The sequence below is a fragment of the Aythya fuligula genome, chromosome 20 (assembly GCF_009819795.1).
Source record: "Aythya fuligula isolate bAytFul2 chromosome 20, bAytFul2.pri, whole genome shotgun sequence".
In the NCBI taxonomy this organism is placed as follows: domain Eukaryota; kingdom Metazoa; phylum Chordata; class Aves; order Anseriformes; family Anatidae; genus Aythya; species Aythya fuligula.
Genome location: NC_045578.1, coordinates 8,003,787 through 8,021,140, shown reverse-complemented (window position 1 = coordinate 8,021,140; position 17,354 = coordinate 8,003,787). Strand labels below are relative to the sequence as shown.

At 53.1% G+C, this 17,354-nt stretch overlaps 1 protein-coding gene and 1 long non-coding RNA gene across 2 annotated transcripts in view; one reads left to right on the top strand and one right to left on the bottom strand.

The window, feature by feature from the left end:
- Window positions 1–732: 732 nt before the first annotated feature.
- LOC116497345 (transmembrane protein 211-like) overlaps window positions 733–17,354 on the top strand; it is a 61,794-nt gene continuing 45,172 nt past the window's right edge. The window contains exons 1-2 of the mRNA XM_032201048.1: window positions 733–1,020; window positions 11,922–12,060. Coding sequence (XP_032056939.1) covers window positions 733–1,020; window positions 11,922–12,060 — 427 coding nt within the window. The remainder of the gene's footprint in view (window positions 1,021–11,921; window positions 12,061–17,354) is intronic.
- Window positions 4,651–8,974, bottom strand: LOC116497346. The gene is made up of 3 exons (XR_004254098.1): window positions 8,860–8,974; window positions 7,137–7,252; window positions 4,651–4,792 (listed from the first exon to the last, which is right to left on the bottom strand). It is a non-coding gene; the product is annotated as an uncharacterized LOC116497346 (long non-coding RNA).

The window sequence follows — 17,354 nt, the reverse complement described above, 5'->3', positions numbered from 1 at the left end:
CGGGGCAGAGCAGGAATAAGACCTGGCTGACCCACCAAGTTTCCGAGCGACCGCTAAAAAAGCTCAGCAGCGCCGGGCGGCGCAGCTTTTTCGTTTAAAGTAAGCCCAAATTCCCGGGCAAACATTCTGCGTCGCTTTTCAGGCGGCGTTCCCGACTCGAACGGGGATACCTAAACCTAGACGATTAAAGGGTAAAATTAACATCGGTCGAGCGATCGGACCCTTAATTAAGAGGTGTCCAGAGGCGGACACCGGCGGCACCTGGGGCGCCTCTCCCCCAGCCTCTGCGCTCCGGGTGCCCTCCCGGTGCGGGCGGTGCTGCCCCCCCGAGCCGTGCAGGGCGGCAGAGCGGGGAACCCCTGCCCGGGGAACCCCTGCCCAGCTCCAAACCACAGCGCTTTGGGGCGCCGCTCTCCGCCCCCCCCCCGGTGTGCGTGTTTGCTGTGAGACCCCCCCGCTGCCGCCCGCCGCCGAGCAGCTCCCTGCGGCCACAGCCGGGCGGGGAGCCCCCAAAAACGTGCGCGCAGGTGGGGGGGGGGCCCCGCTGCCCCCCTGCCCCCGCGGGGCTCCCCCGCCCCACCCCGCCCGGTCTCAGCCGCGCCCCGCGGAGGAAGGGGGGGGGGGGGGCGGCGCGCAGGCAGCGCGCAGGCAGCGCGCAAGGAGCGCGCAAGGGGCGCGGGCAGCGCTGCCGGCCCCGCGCCCGGCCGCGGCGGCTGCGCTGCGGCGCCGCCGATGCTGTCGGTGCCGGTGGCGGTGCCGGTGGCGGGGGCGGCGCGGGGCGCGGGCTCCCTGCCCCGCCGGCGCACCATGTGCAGCGGCGTCGGCTGCTTCTGGGCGCTGCTCTCCGCCGGCCTCTTGGCCGCCTGCGCCGCCGCCTTCCTCTCCCCGGCCTGGCTGCTGCCGCCCGGCCGAGCCGCCGCCGGCTTCGGCTTGCTGTGGCGCTGCGCCGGGCCGCCCCGAGGCTGCCACGGCTCCGCCGGTCCCGGCGGCTTCGGAGACATCCCCTCCGGCTCCTGGCAGGTGAGCGCCTCCAGCCCGCCGCGCCCCCCGCGACCTCCCCCGGGCTCCCCGGTGTCCCCCCGTCACCTCTCCGGCATCCCCCCGTCCCTCCCCGGGCTCTCCGGCATCCTCCCAGCACCTCCCCGACATCCCTCCACCCAGTCCCGAGCTCTCCGGCATCCCCTCCATCATCCCTCCTGCATCCCCGCGGACCTGCCCCAGGCTCTCCGGTATTTCTCTGCCCTCCTCCTCGCCTCCCTGAGCCTCCCCTGTCATCTCCCGTTCGGATCCAGGCTGCCCAGCATCCCCTTATCCTGTCCGCCAGACCCGCCCCAGCATCTCTGTCCTGCTCCGAGCATCCCCGGCATCCCCCGTGCTTCCCCTGAGCATCCCCGGCATCCCCCCAACGCTGCTCTCAAGCATCCCATCCATCCCCTGCATCCCCCCAGTCCTGCCCCTCAGCACTCCCCCAGCACCTTCCAGGTGTCCTGCGGACCCCGCAGTGCTGCTTCCCTCTGGGGGTTCCCGGTCACGCTTGGCATGCTGCATGGGAACCTCCTGGGTACCTTCTTTGTGCAGGTGTGGCAGGCAATGCAGCCCGAGTGCTGCTGCGCTGCCCATCCTGGCCATGGCCCCAGCGGTGCCACGGGTCTGACCCTGCTGCCTGCCCCATCAGGGCTCCTGGCAGTGCCTAGCTGCCTGGACCCCAAACGTTCCTGACCTGCCCGGGCGAGCTGCTGCGTAACGTGTGGGATGGAGTCGGGGCTCAGACAGGTCAGGTTTGGTGCTCCCCAGTGGGGCTTTGAGCATCGCGTGCCAGCTGAGTTTGCTAAGTGTAAAAGGAACAGGGAGGTGGCCAAAACTGCTGCCTCTGGGACACGCGGCTCCAGAGACTGAGCCTGGATGTGGGGACTGCTGCCGTTCCCCACCTGGCCAGCCCCAGGTGATGCCCTTGCCAGGTTTTGGGAGGAGGAGGCCAAGGCCTCCCTGCTTGCCCTCATCAGCTACAGGGCCCAGGGGTTGCTGCGGTGTCCTGGCGTGACAAAGGCCGCCTGACCCTGGTGGGTGTGCACTGGGACCACGCAGCACACAAAGCCCAGCCCTGGTGCCTGCGGGCCGCTTGCCCTTGCCCCTTCTTCCTCCTCTCCTTTTTTTTTTTTTCTTTTACTTTTAGCTTCTTACCCTGAGGTTTTATGATTTTGCTGCTGCTGCTGCCCAAAACGCACGAGCTTTGATTTGCTCCAGGTTGCTATGCTGCAGAAATCCCAACATGGGGGCTAAATCCCAGCGAGGTCGTGGCTGCGCCCGGCACAATGGGTGTCAGTAGTTGGATTTCTCAGCCTGTCGTGGAGCTGCGCTGCTCGCTCTCCAAGGATGTCAGGTCTGCGTACGATTGTTTAAATCCTGTCATGGTCCTTAAAACTGTCATTAAAGACAAATATTGTGAATTGCAAAGAAAAGAACCGGCTGCTTAAAATCCTTCCTATTTATATAAAAACATGTAAAAATGCTGTCGTTTCCATAAGTTGGCCTTTGTTCAGATGTTTTTGCAAATGTAATTCAGATAAACACTTCCAAGCAATAACAAACTTTCAAGATAAGAATGAAGCTCAGCAGTGACTCATTTGAACAAGCTTCAGCTACAAACAGCCTCAGCCATCTAATAGCCTCTGAAAAGCCTCTAGATCCAGAATATCATGTAATGCAAAGCCTCTGAGCTCCCGAGGTTGGGCTGTGGTTAGGATGAACAATGTCACGGTATTGTGTGGGGTTTACAGGGGATTTTGGTGACACATCTTTGCTACCTTAATTAATACCAACCAAATAATTGATGAACAACAAACAGTGCAGTCTGTTTCAGAGAAAAGTGCTCCCCTACCAGCTTTCTGCCATGGCAAGGATGCGAATACCTGTTGTGATGATTATTCGATGGTGTACGATGTAATAAAACACCCGTTGCAGCTTTCCTAAGGCAGGCTACAGCTTTGGCTCCCTTGCCTGAGCAGCCTCCTGCACCTGCATGAGTTGGTGCTCAGCATGGGGGAGCTGAGCACTGTGAGCCCTGCCCAAGTTCAAGCAGGAGATTCTCCTTTTTGGAGAGATGGGGGAGGTCACGAACTGGGGAAACTGTGGTTCTTTTTTCTTTGCTTTCAGAACATGTGACATTCATTTCCAATCTTTCAAGCAATCTTGTGGGTGGCTCCTTTAAATGAAAGCCAAGATCCTAACGTGGAGGAGAATCTAGGAGCTTTTGATAGCAGCCACCAGCCTTTTGATGAAGGGTTTGAAGCTGTGGCTGTGGGGAGTGAAGCAAGCAAAAGCTGACACAGGGCTCAGGAGCTCTTCTAGTGTGGAGCTGGTGGCACACCTGGGGAGGATGCTGAGCGCACACCTGGGGGGGACACCCACCTGCAGAGCACAGGGGTGGGAGCAGCCGCAGCCTGGATGTCCAGTCCCCGGGGATGAGATTCTTTTTGTTTCCTGAAACGTGCACGGTTACCATGTGTCAAATCATCCCCTGCTCAAATGTGCTGATTCGATGAAGGGGTGGGGAGCATTCAGCCCAGCGAATGATCGTTAATGCCAGTTTTGTGTTTGCACTTGGGGGATTATGTTAATCATGCTACAAATGATTCTTTGAATCATGTCTAGAGGTTAATTAACGTGCCTTTTTTCTCTTAAGAGGGCCTTCATGTCTGCTTAGAGTTGCTGGCTTTTTTCTGCTTCCTTTCGTAATTACTTTGCAGCTTTCTAATATCATGGGTACCTTTAATTTAACCCTCTTGGTGCTCAGGCTTTGCACTGTGCTCAGCATCACTGGTACCCAGTGATGTGGCTGACACTCGGGCAGCTCACACAGGATGAGACTTTGCAGGGGCAGATGGAAACTGGGCAGGGGCTGGTGGGTGCCAGGTGAGGAGAGAGGATGGTGACACTGCCCAGGGGCCAACGCTGATTTATGAGCGAGGCCCTTACACGGACAGTTGATGGCAAGGTGGATCTATCATGGGAGGACCTGGAGCTGCCAGGGCATCCTGAGGGGTGCAGGCATCGTGGGGAAACAAGATTGTTCTTGGGAGCTCAACTGCTAGAGATGGGAGAAACAGGCAAGCTTTGGAGCTCTGCGCTGCTTCATTGCATCTCACTGTTTCTTTTTTTGGTGCCAGATCCCTGTCTGCCTATGTGAGCGTGCAAAATAGTGCTTTATGCTGAGCTAATTTATTTTCTCTTTCAGTGGGAACATTTGGCTCATGGGTTCGTATGTCAGTGCTGCACTTCAGAAGCTAGTGCTGCTTCATTTCAAAATTCTATTTTTATTTTTCAGATAGTCTCCAATTATTTTCAGGCTTTGCCAAGCACATAATCTAAAATAACAGAAGCTGATCAGCCCATGATGTTCAGGTTGAAAACACATTGACCATTTGCTTATGAAGCCAGCAAGTAACCTGCTGGAGCACAGCACAAAATAACCCACCTAGGATGAGGGAGAAAGCTTTGCACAGCCCCATGAGGTACCTGGGTTGGTCTGTCCTGGGTTGTTGTCCATAGCAGGGACTGAAAAGATCCAGCGAAGCCTAGAGAAAAGGCGTAGCACATATGCTTACCCTTGTATTAAAAGATGCTGAAAGGTTTCATACACCTCCACTGCCAGTTTCATGTGTTTGTTTCGTTGCCAGTTTCTTGTTCAGTTCAGCCACTGGTTCCCAATGTGACCTTAGGTTTGTTCGTGGGGGTCAGATTTGCAGAGCCAGGCAGCAGCCCCATTCCCAGTGAAAAAGCATGTGGCGTGCCCCTATGCATGGGAAAGAAAGGATTTTAGAAAATCCATTGCTCCTCTGTTAGCACAGGCTCTGGCACAAGGAGGAGCTGAGCATCTTGGGTGTGCGTGGGTTGCCATTCCTGGGCAGAGCCTGCTGTTCCTCCGAGGGCCATGTATGAGGCCGGCGTGTTAATTTGGGGTTATCAGGAAATCAACTTTTAGCTCCTCATCAAAGACCTTCCCGAGAGAACAGATTCTTCCTGGCCTACCTCTATCAGATAGTTTGATTTTTAATTGCATTTACACAGCCTTAGCATAAAGCATAAGTGCTCAGCAAGTCTTGAAATCACCATCTTCCATTTTCCTCTTCATGCGTGTTACTTTGCAGTAGACTTTATTTCCTTTTGTTAGCCACCCAGAGCTTTTTGACCTATGTTAATGTAACATAAAATTCCCAGTGCTGGGGAAACCTGTGACCTTGGCTCTACACTTCAATGCCTGTGTAGCAGACGATAGCCAGGACTTACCAGCCAGGGAGCTGCTCACCAGTAAGCAGGGCTGAAATGCCTCCCCAGCTGCTGAGACCAGACCAGCTCATGGGTGGGCCATGGAAGGTCAAGTTGACTGAAAATACAGGCAGCCTGCTCTAGGGATTATTTCTAACAGCTCCAGTCTCAACAGGAGGCAGAAGCTGCTTTGCTTACACAAAGGCACTGAAAGGTGGGTATTAGCTGCAACATCGCTGCTTGTGGCTGAGCAGCAGCCAGGGCTTAGCTGAGAAGCGGCTGCTTGTGATGGTGATAACCAGCTCGTGCTGAGTCACTTGCCCCCAAATGCTCTGGACAAACAGAAACAGGGAGCCCTGAACCCCGCCCTGAAGGGCAGGACCTTCACCTGTGGGGACGTTTTGGGCTGAATGTTGCTCTTCTCCTTCGTGGGACCCAGAGCAGAGTCGGGTGCAAGTTGGTGGGGACACGTCAGGGACATTTTGATGGCACGATGTTCCCTCCATCCCCCTTGAGGCTGCAAGTTCTGCTGGCGGCTTTGTAGGGAGAAGCAGATGGGAGAGCTGGGAGACCTGGGGGGAGCTCCCCAGCCCCGGACGATGAGCCTGGCTTTGCTGTCAGTGCCAGAAAAGGGCTTATCCCGAGGAAGGATAATGACAGAGTGCGGGTGAGAAGGTCTGATCTGGTACCCGGCGACAGTGCACTGCTTGCTGCCTAATTAAAATTTCATTAAGTTGGTTCGCATCCCTTGATGGAGGTCACAGGCACACCATTGATGTGCTAATGTCTTACTTTTCCCCTTTTTTTTTTTCTTTCACCACTATCCATCATCCTCTTAGATAAAGCAGTGCCATTAAGAGGTGCTTTCCAGCGTCCCCAGATGCAATGGCACTGGAAGAAAGACAGCCATAATTCATCAGGCGTATTATCTGTCTCTTATTTTCTCCCTAATTAAAATGATTTTTTTTTTTCTTTTTTCCCTTCAATCAGTTTGGGCACTAACCTTTCTGGCATTCATGCTGAAAACACCAATTAGCTTGAAAGTGGGAAAGTTACCTGAAAGGCCAGGACTGGCTGAGCTGTGGCTACAGGATTTTTGCTGAATTTTGTGTATGAGCAGCTAAATCTGAGCTGGTGAGGAGCACCCCCTGTGCATGCTGTGGTGCTGCCAGGTCCTCATTTACCAAAATCTTCATTCAAATGGGACGAAAAGAGGACTGAAGATTCGTTGCCTCCTCTGTGTCCCTGTGCCCCAGCACACACGTCGCAGCCAAAACCACCCCAGCTCATGGCACTCTTAGACATCAGCCACCCCCATCAGCGTCCTGCCTGGGGCTCCACATTACTGCAGGGCTGGTTTGGGAGGTTGCACCTACTCCCATGTCCCCATCAGATGACACCAGGCACTTCCCAATGCTGCTGAGCAGGGAACAACATCTGCATGGGAGCAGGATGGGGATGGAATATCAAATAGGAAGGCGAAAGCTCTCAGATGGTGCCGAAAGGAAGGTAATTGCTGGGGAGGAGAAGATGAGGATGTGTGGGATCCTCTTCCCGGCCGCTGCTATAATGCCGACCAGATGGCGGATGTTTGTTTCTGTGACTTGTGTGGGGGAAATACGAACAAGCTGCGAGCCTTGATCCACCCACCCCTCTGCACGCAGCATCTCCTGCAGAGACAGATGCCTCTCTCATGCACCCAGGTGGATATTCATGGTTTTCTACCAAGATTCCCTCCTGTGTCCTTGCCCAAGGAAAAGGCGCTACTATTTCAGGAGCAGGGCAGCCTCACCTAGTGGGGTCTGGATGAAAAGCAGTGATTATATGGTTCAATGCAAAACTCACAGAAAGTTTTGGGAAGATTGACACACCTTGTGGCCACATGGTGCTGGCGGCTGCAAGTCTTGCATGGTGCAGGTATATGCACAGCCCCCTTGGGCACTGGGTTGGAGAGAAGGCAGTTTGCTGCTCCAGTGTTGCTGCTGCCCTGCAGATAGACACCAGTTTGAGTATTTGCAGCTGATCCACCCCAACCCTCTTACTTCCCCCTCCAACAGCTGGTGGTGATGGTTCCTCCTCCACCCGGCGCCCAGCCAGGGGCATCTCAGGCCCCGCAGCAGGGATGAGCCCAGCTGCCAACATCTGGAGCCACTTCCCAGTATCAGCTCCCACTGCAGCCTCCTGCGTCCTTGCCAGTACTGCTGCAAGCTCCAGACCCTGCACTCCCAGCCAGCACCTCTGTCCAGCACTGATTCATTTTAACAAGGTTAAAACTCCAGTGTCCATTTGGTTTCTGCCTCCCTAGGCACAGCGCTACCCAGTTTGACCCCAAAACATCTTCTGTACATGAATATTTAATCACACAGAGCTCTGATGGGAAGGGACTGCATAGAAAAAAAAGAGAAAGGTTTGATTAAGTTTTGTCCCCTTTTACTTGCTATTGCTTTTCACGCCGGTGTTCCCCCAGCTCATTCAGGGTTTCTCAAACCTTTTTTGCCTCAACAGATAACCCCAGAAAGCCAAACAGGCTGTGACTTTCACTCTTTTTCTTTTGTCAGTTAGCCCCTGGCTTTATTTCCTAATTATTTAGTGTATTTACTTTCTGCCCCCATTTGCAAAGATGTGCAATCTGTAACCTTGTCTTCAGCCTGCTGCTCTGTGTACCACGGGCCCCATCTGGGATGGCAGCTCTCAGGGTGGTCAAGCTGCAATTAATAAATTGCATTCATAAACTAATGTGTGGCATGGTGTGACCCAGCATGCAGGACGTGATCCTGGGAGCTCTGCTCAGCTTCCATCTCAGCAGGAAAGATACCAATGTAAGGGACAAAATGGTTTATCTCCATTCAACCAATCGCCAAGTACCACTTCCCAGCACCAGCTCACTGGATTTTTTTTTTCTCCCTTTGCTCTTTTCATTTTAAGCAACAAAGATCATAGATGCTGGATTCAAAGGATGGCTTAACCGTTTTTTAAACTTTCCATTAGGGACATTAAGTGATTCTCCCCAGGGTGGTCGTTGTGTGATGTTTTAATTTTGATTTTTTGGTGAATGGAATGGTATCTTCAGCAGATTTATTGCTTAGTGAATGGCATAGCTATGGCGCGTGTCAGACCTGTAAAATATTAAAATAATGGGTAGGGGATTGTTGTTAATCGGAATTTACTACGCTACATAAAGACAAATTTACAGTCCCACCAGGGGACTATTAATTTGTTTAGGAATAAACAATTAATCTCCCCAGGAGTGGGAGCAGAAAATCTGACATGGTTTTACATCTCCCGGCACGGCAGAGGCAGGATTGTTCACAGCCTGGGCAGCAGCAGCCACAGGGCACGAGGTCCTGCTTCTCCATGGCCAGTTTTGCAGTGGGAGCTGTGCCTTCTCATGTGATGAATGGGCTTTTTCCTGCTCCTGCCTGAGCTGATGTATTGTGATTGTTCCCCCCCATCTATTTTTGGTTTTCAGCCTTTGCATCCTGTTTCCTGCATCCTCTCCTTTCCGCTCAAGATGCAGCAGGCACAAACAGAGAGGAGAGAGGGAGGTGCTGTGCAGCTGGAGGGAGAGGCTTTTTAGCTGCCACAATTTCTTACCTTTGTTCCATGAACTTTTTCAAACTTAGGGCTTGTTATTTTCCTTAGGAAGAGGCTGCTGATCTGCAGGTGCAATTCCAGTACAGGGCAGGAGCGCTTGTGTTTAACTTCCAGACAAGCTCCTGTAAAGGAAACAAACAAACAAAAAATCTGTTTTACAGGAGTGTATCCAGGGCTTTGGGAGGTAATGCCAACATGGTAGGAAAAAAGAAGTTTGCACCTTGTGCTTAAGCAGCTGTGTGTATTGCATAGCAGGATAATGTGGGAGCCAGGCTAGGACCAGCAGCTTGCAGTGGGGTCTCTTGCCATCTGCACTGAGACACCCTGTGCCTGCACCTTTTACCACCCATTTTGGGGCCAGCAGCACCACTGCTGTCACTTGTGCCCCATGGCAAAACCGCTCAGCTGTTACCCACCCTGCCCCAAGGTCACTTGGCAGCTCAGGATCCTTTGCCTCCATCCAAAGCTCACTGTTTACCTACTCCTCCTGCCCACTTAAGTTCTATTCAGAGCATGACCTTAGATTCCCCGGCAAAGGGATTGGTTGGATTTTTTGGCCACCACTGTGTGTACCAGGGTGTTGCCAGCACCAGGACTCACACTCCTGCCTGTGCAAACCCCAATGGCAGGATCTGAACCAATCTGGCTCTTCTTTCAGTACAAGACTCACCTGCACTGATCCTATTTGTGCCTTTTCTCCCGGTGCTGTGGCCTGAAAAATACTTTGTCCCTTTGCACGTTTCCACGGGGATTAGTAGCCTGAGCAGCTACAAGGTTGCTTCTAGCAGGAGCTGCAAGTTTTTAGGGGAGTTGTGCCAACATAATTATGATGAGCCTCGATCATTAAAAATAATATGCTTCACACGGGAGAGGAGCAGGCCTGCTTCACAAGACCCCTTTCTGCTGAAAAATTCATTGCTGTAAATAATTAATGGTTCCTGCAAAGAAGGATGGTTTTGCATGTTGCTGGGTGGAAGGTGAAATTCAGACGCCAGCTAGAGTAATTTTTTTTTTTTAATGGGTACACATTTCTGTGCCATGCTGCTGCTCTCTGGGTCCTTCAGGGGCTATGATAGGGCCAGGGGCTGGTCACCAGCGTGGTGTCTCCTGTCCTGAGGCAGCACTTGTCTCTGGGGTCTCAGTGTCTTGAGAGGCAGAAGAGAGGAGCAGATTCCACAGTCCCTGACTAAGCGCCCTCTCCACTCCTTTTGGTGGCTGCTTGCACTGCCGTGCCTTTTCCATTGCATGTCAGGAATTAATGTATTGCCAGGACAGCATTCGCATTGCTTCTGTAGTGTAAAAATAGCCCATAAATTAAATGCTGATTTTTAATCACTGCACAGCACTGGGGAAAGCGCTCGCACCGGGGTGCCAGGGTGGCACCCGGCAGCTTCCTCACCAGCACCAGCCCGTCCCTGCGTGGAGCAACAGCAGCTCCTGGTTTGGCTTGGCAGGCAGCAGATCTGCTGCCCCAGCACCTCAAGGATGGCTCAGGTGCTAAAAATACAGCTCAGTGGGAGGTAACACAGGTAGAGGCAGGACAGTATCAGACCTGTGTGGCAGCACCACTAGTCACTGGGGGACAGGGAGATTTTCTTTGCTGTTTGGACCCACCATGGCCATCAGAGGGGAAACCCAATTCCTCCTCACACCCTCCAGTCTGCCTGTGGTTCCCGCAGCACAACACACATTTAATAGATTGTATTCCTGATTTATAACCTCTTTGGTGAGGGGCACCAAACGGAAATGTTTATTGGGTTTGTTTCTATAGTAACCGTGGTTGCCCAAAAGCTTGAACGTTGGGGGAAGAGGAAAAAAGGAAAACTGCATTTCTAACCAGAACACCTCAGCAGGGTGAGGACCGGATACAAATGGGTGGAGGTGGGACCTGAGCTCCTAGTGGCTCCCACATGGGTTATGAAAATGAGTCTTGTTAGGAAAATTGGGACAAGACCTGTCCTACAGGAGCACTGTGTTATGGAGCCAAGGCACGGATGTTACCACCGGGTGACTCACCAAAGCCAGAAGCATTTCACGGAATTTGCTATAAAATACTATGAAATAACAGGACTTGATGTGCCTGCAGCAATGCCAGGACTGAGGTGCCCTTGCACCGTTCGAACAGTGCCAGGAGCTGGGTGCTGGAGGAGGAGGCACCCATTGTGGGTCCTCCCCAGCCAGCCACACCATGCTGCTGGCCGGGCTGGCACACATCCCTGCTGGTCCCAGCGCCGTCCCCTTGGCAGAGATGGAAATGCCACCTGTAATGGGGACAGAAACTGCAACAGTGCAGCTATCAGGCACCCATACACACGGCTGAGCTGGTTTTGCTGTAAATTAATGCTTTTCTCAGGTTTAGATTCTGATGCAATTTGCACGTTATGGCCAGAATATTAATTAGCAAAACTGCTTCCACGCCAGCTGGGCAGTGGCTGAGGCAGGCTGTAGGCTGTGCTGGCCTCCCCTTCGCCTATCCAGAAAATGCTGCCACTGGGCGCTCCTGGAGCCACCAGCACCCAAAGCATCATCACTCAGCATGAGCTGGAGTTGAATTCCAGCCTCAAATGACTGAGTTTTGTTGCTGAAGAGGCTAAATCAAAGACCAGGGAGCAGCCCGGTGTTGTGGTGGGAGCCAGCTGCAATTAAACCTTTGCAGCAGTGGGCTCCCCACCGTGGAGCACTGGCAAAATACCTTCTAATTGCTGGGCTTGCAGGGGCAGGTGCCATCATGAGATGTGTTTCAACTCTCAGCGGAGGCACTGACACGCATTGCAGGCATCTAATGGCACTTGTATTAATGACGTAGCCCTTCATGCATGTAATACATTTGCTATTATCACCATTGCCCGAATACTAATAACCCCTGGGACCAGGTGACGGGTGAACCGTGGGCTCAAGATTCAATGGTGAATTTAAGCAGCAGAAGGAGGAAGAAGCGGGAGAAGTCACCCGTGCAGGGCCCTGCTCCTCACTCCACTGTAGGAGAAGGGGGAATTTGTGGGGATGTTTCGTGGGGGTGGTGGGGGACACTGCCTCGCTGACCGCTCTGTGTGTCCTTCCAGACAAGCGCCGTGCTGTGTGCGGGTGGCTGTGTCCTGCTGGCCCTCAGCTCGCTGCTGGCCATCGTCGCCGTCCTGCTGCCCAGCGGAGTGTGCGAGAGGCGAGTGTGCACCCTGGCTGGCTACATGCAGACAGCAGCAGGCAAGTGACGGGGACTCGGCTTTTTGGGGTGGAAGGACAGGGAGGGTTTCCCTGGGGTACTGCCCAGCCACCCATGTCTGTGCAGCCCACAGCATCCTGGCTCCCAGCAGCAAGAGGCACTTGCAAACCCTAACCAATGCTGGGACAAGAGAGAACAAACCTTCACTTTAGCAACTGACTCCTGTATTAGTGCTTATAAAATGGGCCACCTTTGAGGTTAAGCCTCTGGAGGCATTTTCTTCCATACGCTTTATAACCGGGACTGGATGTCACCTTCCCTAGCCCACATTTCCTGCTGGCCTCTCCAGGCACCCTGCAGGCAGCCCGCCTGATGCCCTATTAGATTTTATTTCCATTGCATTCTTTTTATGTGTCTGCCTTGGAAAAGCACTAGCGTGGAGGGGAAGGGCTGGCCCTGTACTGTGCTCCCTGCAGGGCACAAAACCCACCCCAGCCCTACCCACCCTGCAGGGAGCTGCACCTCAGGTTCTGAAGCGCTGTGCTGAGCAGCCCCAATGCTGCGCCAGCCATAAGCTGCAGCAGGGATTTAAAGCACCCCCTCGTGTCTGTGCCCGAGAATAAACTTCTTTCCTTGGAGAAATCCTCGGGGCCAGCCAGGCTTTGTTATCAGCCTGCCAGCATTCAAGCAGCTTTTGGGGGAAATCCTGTTAGGCGCTTTCCTCGCTGCGACTCATCCCGCGGGAGCCGATTTGGGGACAGATGGAGGGGCCTGGCCTGACAGCAACGGCTGCTGGAGCACAGCCACGCCACGGGCAGGCAGAGCCAGCTGCTCATGCCCCTGTCCCATTGCTGGTGACCAACACGTCCCTTGAAGGCTACAGTTTGGAGGTTCCCATCACCTCCCTGTGTGGCCAGGGTGGGTCCTTTGGGTACAGGACTGAGGGGTCTCAGCCCCAACCAGGGCACGGTGTGGGTCACCTGGGACCGGGGCTTAGGGGGGGTCTCCATTTGGGAACAAAGTGGGATGGAAAGGGGTCACCTTGCATCACCTTTGCCCATGGGGGTGCCACATCTGGCTCTGCAATGAGAGGTACAAGCGAGTGTAAATTGAGGGATGAGGAAGCATCCCTGGAAAGGAAACCAACTGTGTTAGATAAATACAAATGAGGCACTCTGAGGGGGCTCAGTAATATTGAACAGGCTGTAAATAAACTGTAGGCTTTAAGCATTATTGACAAATGAAAATTTACTGGGTACATTTGAGCAAGCTAATGGGCTGCTTTAAACCCTGGTGGAGCCTTGCTAAGCATTTTGTATTGCGCTTTTTAATTTTGGTTCACTGCAGATTAATTCCTATTCAGAGCAAGGCAGCCCTGAGTCAACAGAATTAAGTGGTTTAATGTATTTGGATTCAGAAATGCTGCCCCCCTCTCTCCCTTGTAATTCCTCTCCCTGTTCCCACCCTCTCCAGGAGGAAGCTCTTCATTAGGGATCAGCTGCAGCCCAGCCAGCAGCTGGGTGACAGCAAGAGAAGCTCCTCCTCAAAATTACATTATCTCGGGGAGAAAAAGCAGGTTTGGGGAAGGACAGATGAATTTATATGGAAGAGAAGGAAAGCAGAGCAAGCCCATGAGTTTTGGGAGAGAGCTTGCTGGTGGGGTCAGCTCTGTCCCTGTTGCAGTGCCAGCTCTGATGGGGTAGAGCCCTGTCAGACTACCACGAGATGCCAGCAGAGCAGTAGGATGGAGGACAGGGCCATGTTTCTCCCAACCCCAGGTTCCCCTACAGCACAGCAGGTCCCACAGGTGTCATCCCTCTGCCTGCCCTGCCTTCTTCCCCCAAAATCAGAACTTTGCTATTTTCCCATGCTACAAAAACAACTCAGGGAATTTGGCAGAGTACCACAGGCAGGAGCTCTATGCTATCAAACACTGAGCCAGGCCGTCAGGTTTCCCAGTGAAGGGCCAGGTGCACTCAGCCAGGAGCATGAAACCTGCCATAAAGTGCATGAGGAGCAGCAGCACGGGCAGATCCAGAAACAGCCCCTGCACCGTATCAGACCAGTGCCCTGAGCCACACTCACACAAACCCAGGTGCAGAGACCAAACCAAATGCGGCCCAATCCTGGGAGCACCCCACAGCCAGTGGCAGAGGGGCTCAGGCTGCGTCTAACATTTTCCACTATTTTTAGAGAACCAAGTCATGCCTTTTCCAGCCCCAGATGGAAGGAAGACAGAAAATTCATGCAGCTAGAGCAGAGCACTAATTGCAGACGCAGACATGCCATCAGGGTTCAGAGCTGGGCTAATTGCCACCATACGTTGAACACATGATTCCCGATGCCTGGCATCCACTCCATAGAAAAAAAAAAAACAACACAACATATCTGCACAAATGACATGAGGATGATCCCTAATGAGAGTAAACAAACAGCAGAGAAATAGGGGGATGAATATTTGTTCAGCTCTCACACCCTACAAGAAAGGCAAACCTGCCTCTCAGAGATTAGAGATGTGGCTCAACCCCCAAGCACAGTGCCATCTCTCTAAAATTACCTTTCTGCTGTAGTGCTTCCTCAGCAGCCCACATCACAGTACCCCCAAAAAGGGAGGAGCAGCCTGACTGGCCCCATTTATATATGGGGCAGCAGGGCCCAGCTGCAGCCTGTTGCTGCAGGTGGAGAGGGACAGGGCATGCAAATGTTGCACAGCTGAAATCCTGCTATGGTCCTTTTTCAGAAAAAGCCTCTTTGCTAGTATTTGTAAATTGGGAGTTTATTCCAGGGGGGAATGTCTCCTAAGGGAAGGGCCAGGGATGTTCTCCAGGCTGGCTGTGGCTGCACAACCTCTCCAGTGGCTTCCAGGTGCTGTGCCAGTGGGCTCACAGCTGGACAATTCAGATTACCTCTGCAAAGCTCTCAGACAGGTTTTCATGTGACTGCCAGTGGCAAAGCTGCTGGAAGGAGCGTGGGGTGATCACAGTGTCTCAGGTGCCAGCTTCACCCATGATACCCATCAGTGATGCCCCAGGGAGCCCCTGGGCCCCACTCGGAGCCATCACAGCCCACACAGTCCCCAGCTACATTGCCACATTGGGGGAGAAGATTAGAGCCGTATGCCGCTGCAGATTGGCAGTGTTTTTCCATTTCTATCCCCACCATAAGCAGGTTTTGCTCTGCTGAACGCAGCCCCTTGGCAGTACTGAAACCTGAGGTCCTTGAGCTGCAGAGTGGTGCAAACCATGGGGTGGTGTCCCTACAGCACTGCTAGGGGAAAATCCCCCAGGGAACTTGCTCCCGCGGATGATGTTCATCTGCCAGTGGAAACAGGGATAGCAACCAAGGCTGGGTAAACCCCATCAAACAGCAAATCTGGGCAGCTTTCTGCTCTGGGGGCTTGGGAGAATAAGGGAAGGATTACAGGTCTGTCGCTGGATTAAGCTGCTGGCAGATGTGCTCTGGCACCAAAGCAGATTGCATTTGCTGCTTAGGAAAAGCAACAGGTCTTCAAAGGTGGGCTGCAGGGACCAGCAGCCTCTACCCAGAGCTCCTTCTGCTACCCTAGAAGCCTTGATAAAAGCCAGGACTGTTGCTTTTTGGAAGCTTTCCATCATACACTTTTCAGGCAAAGGGCTCCTGATCCATCGGCAGTTGGTAACTGGCTGCCCCCCCAGCTGCCCCGCAGCCTCTCCCAGGCGTGCCGGCCCCGTGTGGCAGGAGGAGGCTGCAGAGCTTTGCGCCTTGGCGAGGGCACAGGCATGGTTGAGCACGAGGCAAGCCTCTGGGGGGAGTTTTGCTTTCACCCCACACTGCTCTCTGTCTAATCCTACCACCATCAACTAACTGTTCAAAAGAGCCAAGTGCTGAGGGCAAATGATCCTGACCTACCTGTGCCTTTCTAAGGTTCTTTTAGTTTCAGAGAGCCATTTCCCAGCATCACTATGACAGAATCAGAACAGTCCTAAGACTCCAGTAAGACAGGCAAAAGCCCCCAGTTATGCAATTCCCTTACTTAACCTCGTTTTAATCCTAAATTTCATGGTAGTCCTGAGAGCTTCCTCCTACAAAATTTGATTGCATTTCGCAGCTTAAGTCCCTCTTGCTGGCACAAGTAACACAGTGGCATTAGAGACGCAGCCACAGCTTGCTTTTGATTAGTCAGGCAGCAAAGCAAAATGCAGGAGACCTTGTGCTTTTGGAAGTACCCTCTGATTACTTAAGACACTGATCATCAAGTAAGAACACAGAGAGAGGAAGAATCATTAATTTTCCGATCAGAGTGAATCTTTTAAATGCATTGCCTCCCAAGGGCTGAAAAACAACCAGGACCAAACAGGCTGCCCAGGCGTGCTGCGGGAGGGGCAGGAGATTTGCCCCAGCATCAGGGTGCAGGTGTGTGCCAGGACGCAGCATAGAGATGGCAGGTCCCTGGCCAGGAGGCTGGCCTGGCAGCAGTGTCACAGAGTTATTTAGGAAGGCAGCGTGAGCTCGCTGCCCCCATCACGCAGCCTGGCCCTCCCCATGTCTCAGCCCACCTTTGGGATCGATGGTGCCCTGTTTTTCGTTGTGCAGGCTCTGAATGGCAAACAGCACTGTCCTCCACGTCCGTATTGATTTCTCGGACTAGTATTGATCAGCCTGGTGACATATAGGTAATGTGTAATTAGTAAGTTAGATAAAAATAGTACCAAGAGAGTGTATGGCCAAGCTGCCAGGGTACTTCAACCTTCCTAGCATCTCCAGGGTGGCAGCAAATAGAGGGGTCATGGCTGCCTGCTAATTGCTGACCTGCTCTTAAAAACACTGTGAAGGTCCCCCCTTCCCTGCTGCCATCACTACCACCCAAGGTGGTTTTGGAGCACTGCCTGATGGTGTCTGTGATGGAGGGGATGTGCCCACCAGTCCCAGAGTGCAAGCAGTGTCCCCTGCATGTGTCCCTGGCACGGCCCCTGCAGCGCCTCTTTGAGGAGACAAATGGAGCAAACAGCTGTCCAAGGCAGTGGACAGGTAGGATCTGGGCAACCAAAGCTGTGTCCAATGTTAAAATGCTCAGGGCTAAAAATGTCCAAAAAGAGAAAGGTCCAAGACCATACAGCCTTTCACATCCTCCTTCCATGCAGCCCAAGCCAGAGCCAATGCGGATAGTTTCCTGATCATTTTATTTTATTTTTTTGGCAGCAGTGGCAGAGGGGAGCAGCACCCTGCTATCCAGGCATTGATTTGATTTAAAGTAACCCAAAGTGTCTTTATCAGTCCTCTATCCCTGACATAAAAATAGCATCTTGGCTTTTATCACAGAGCCCCAGCAGCCCCTCTCCTTGCAGCAGCAGTGTCT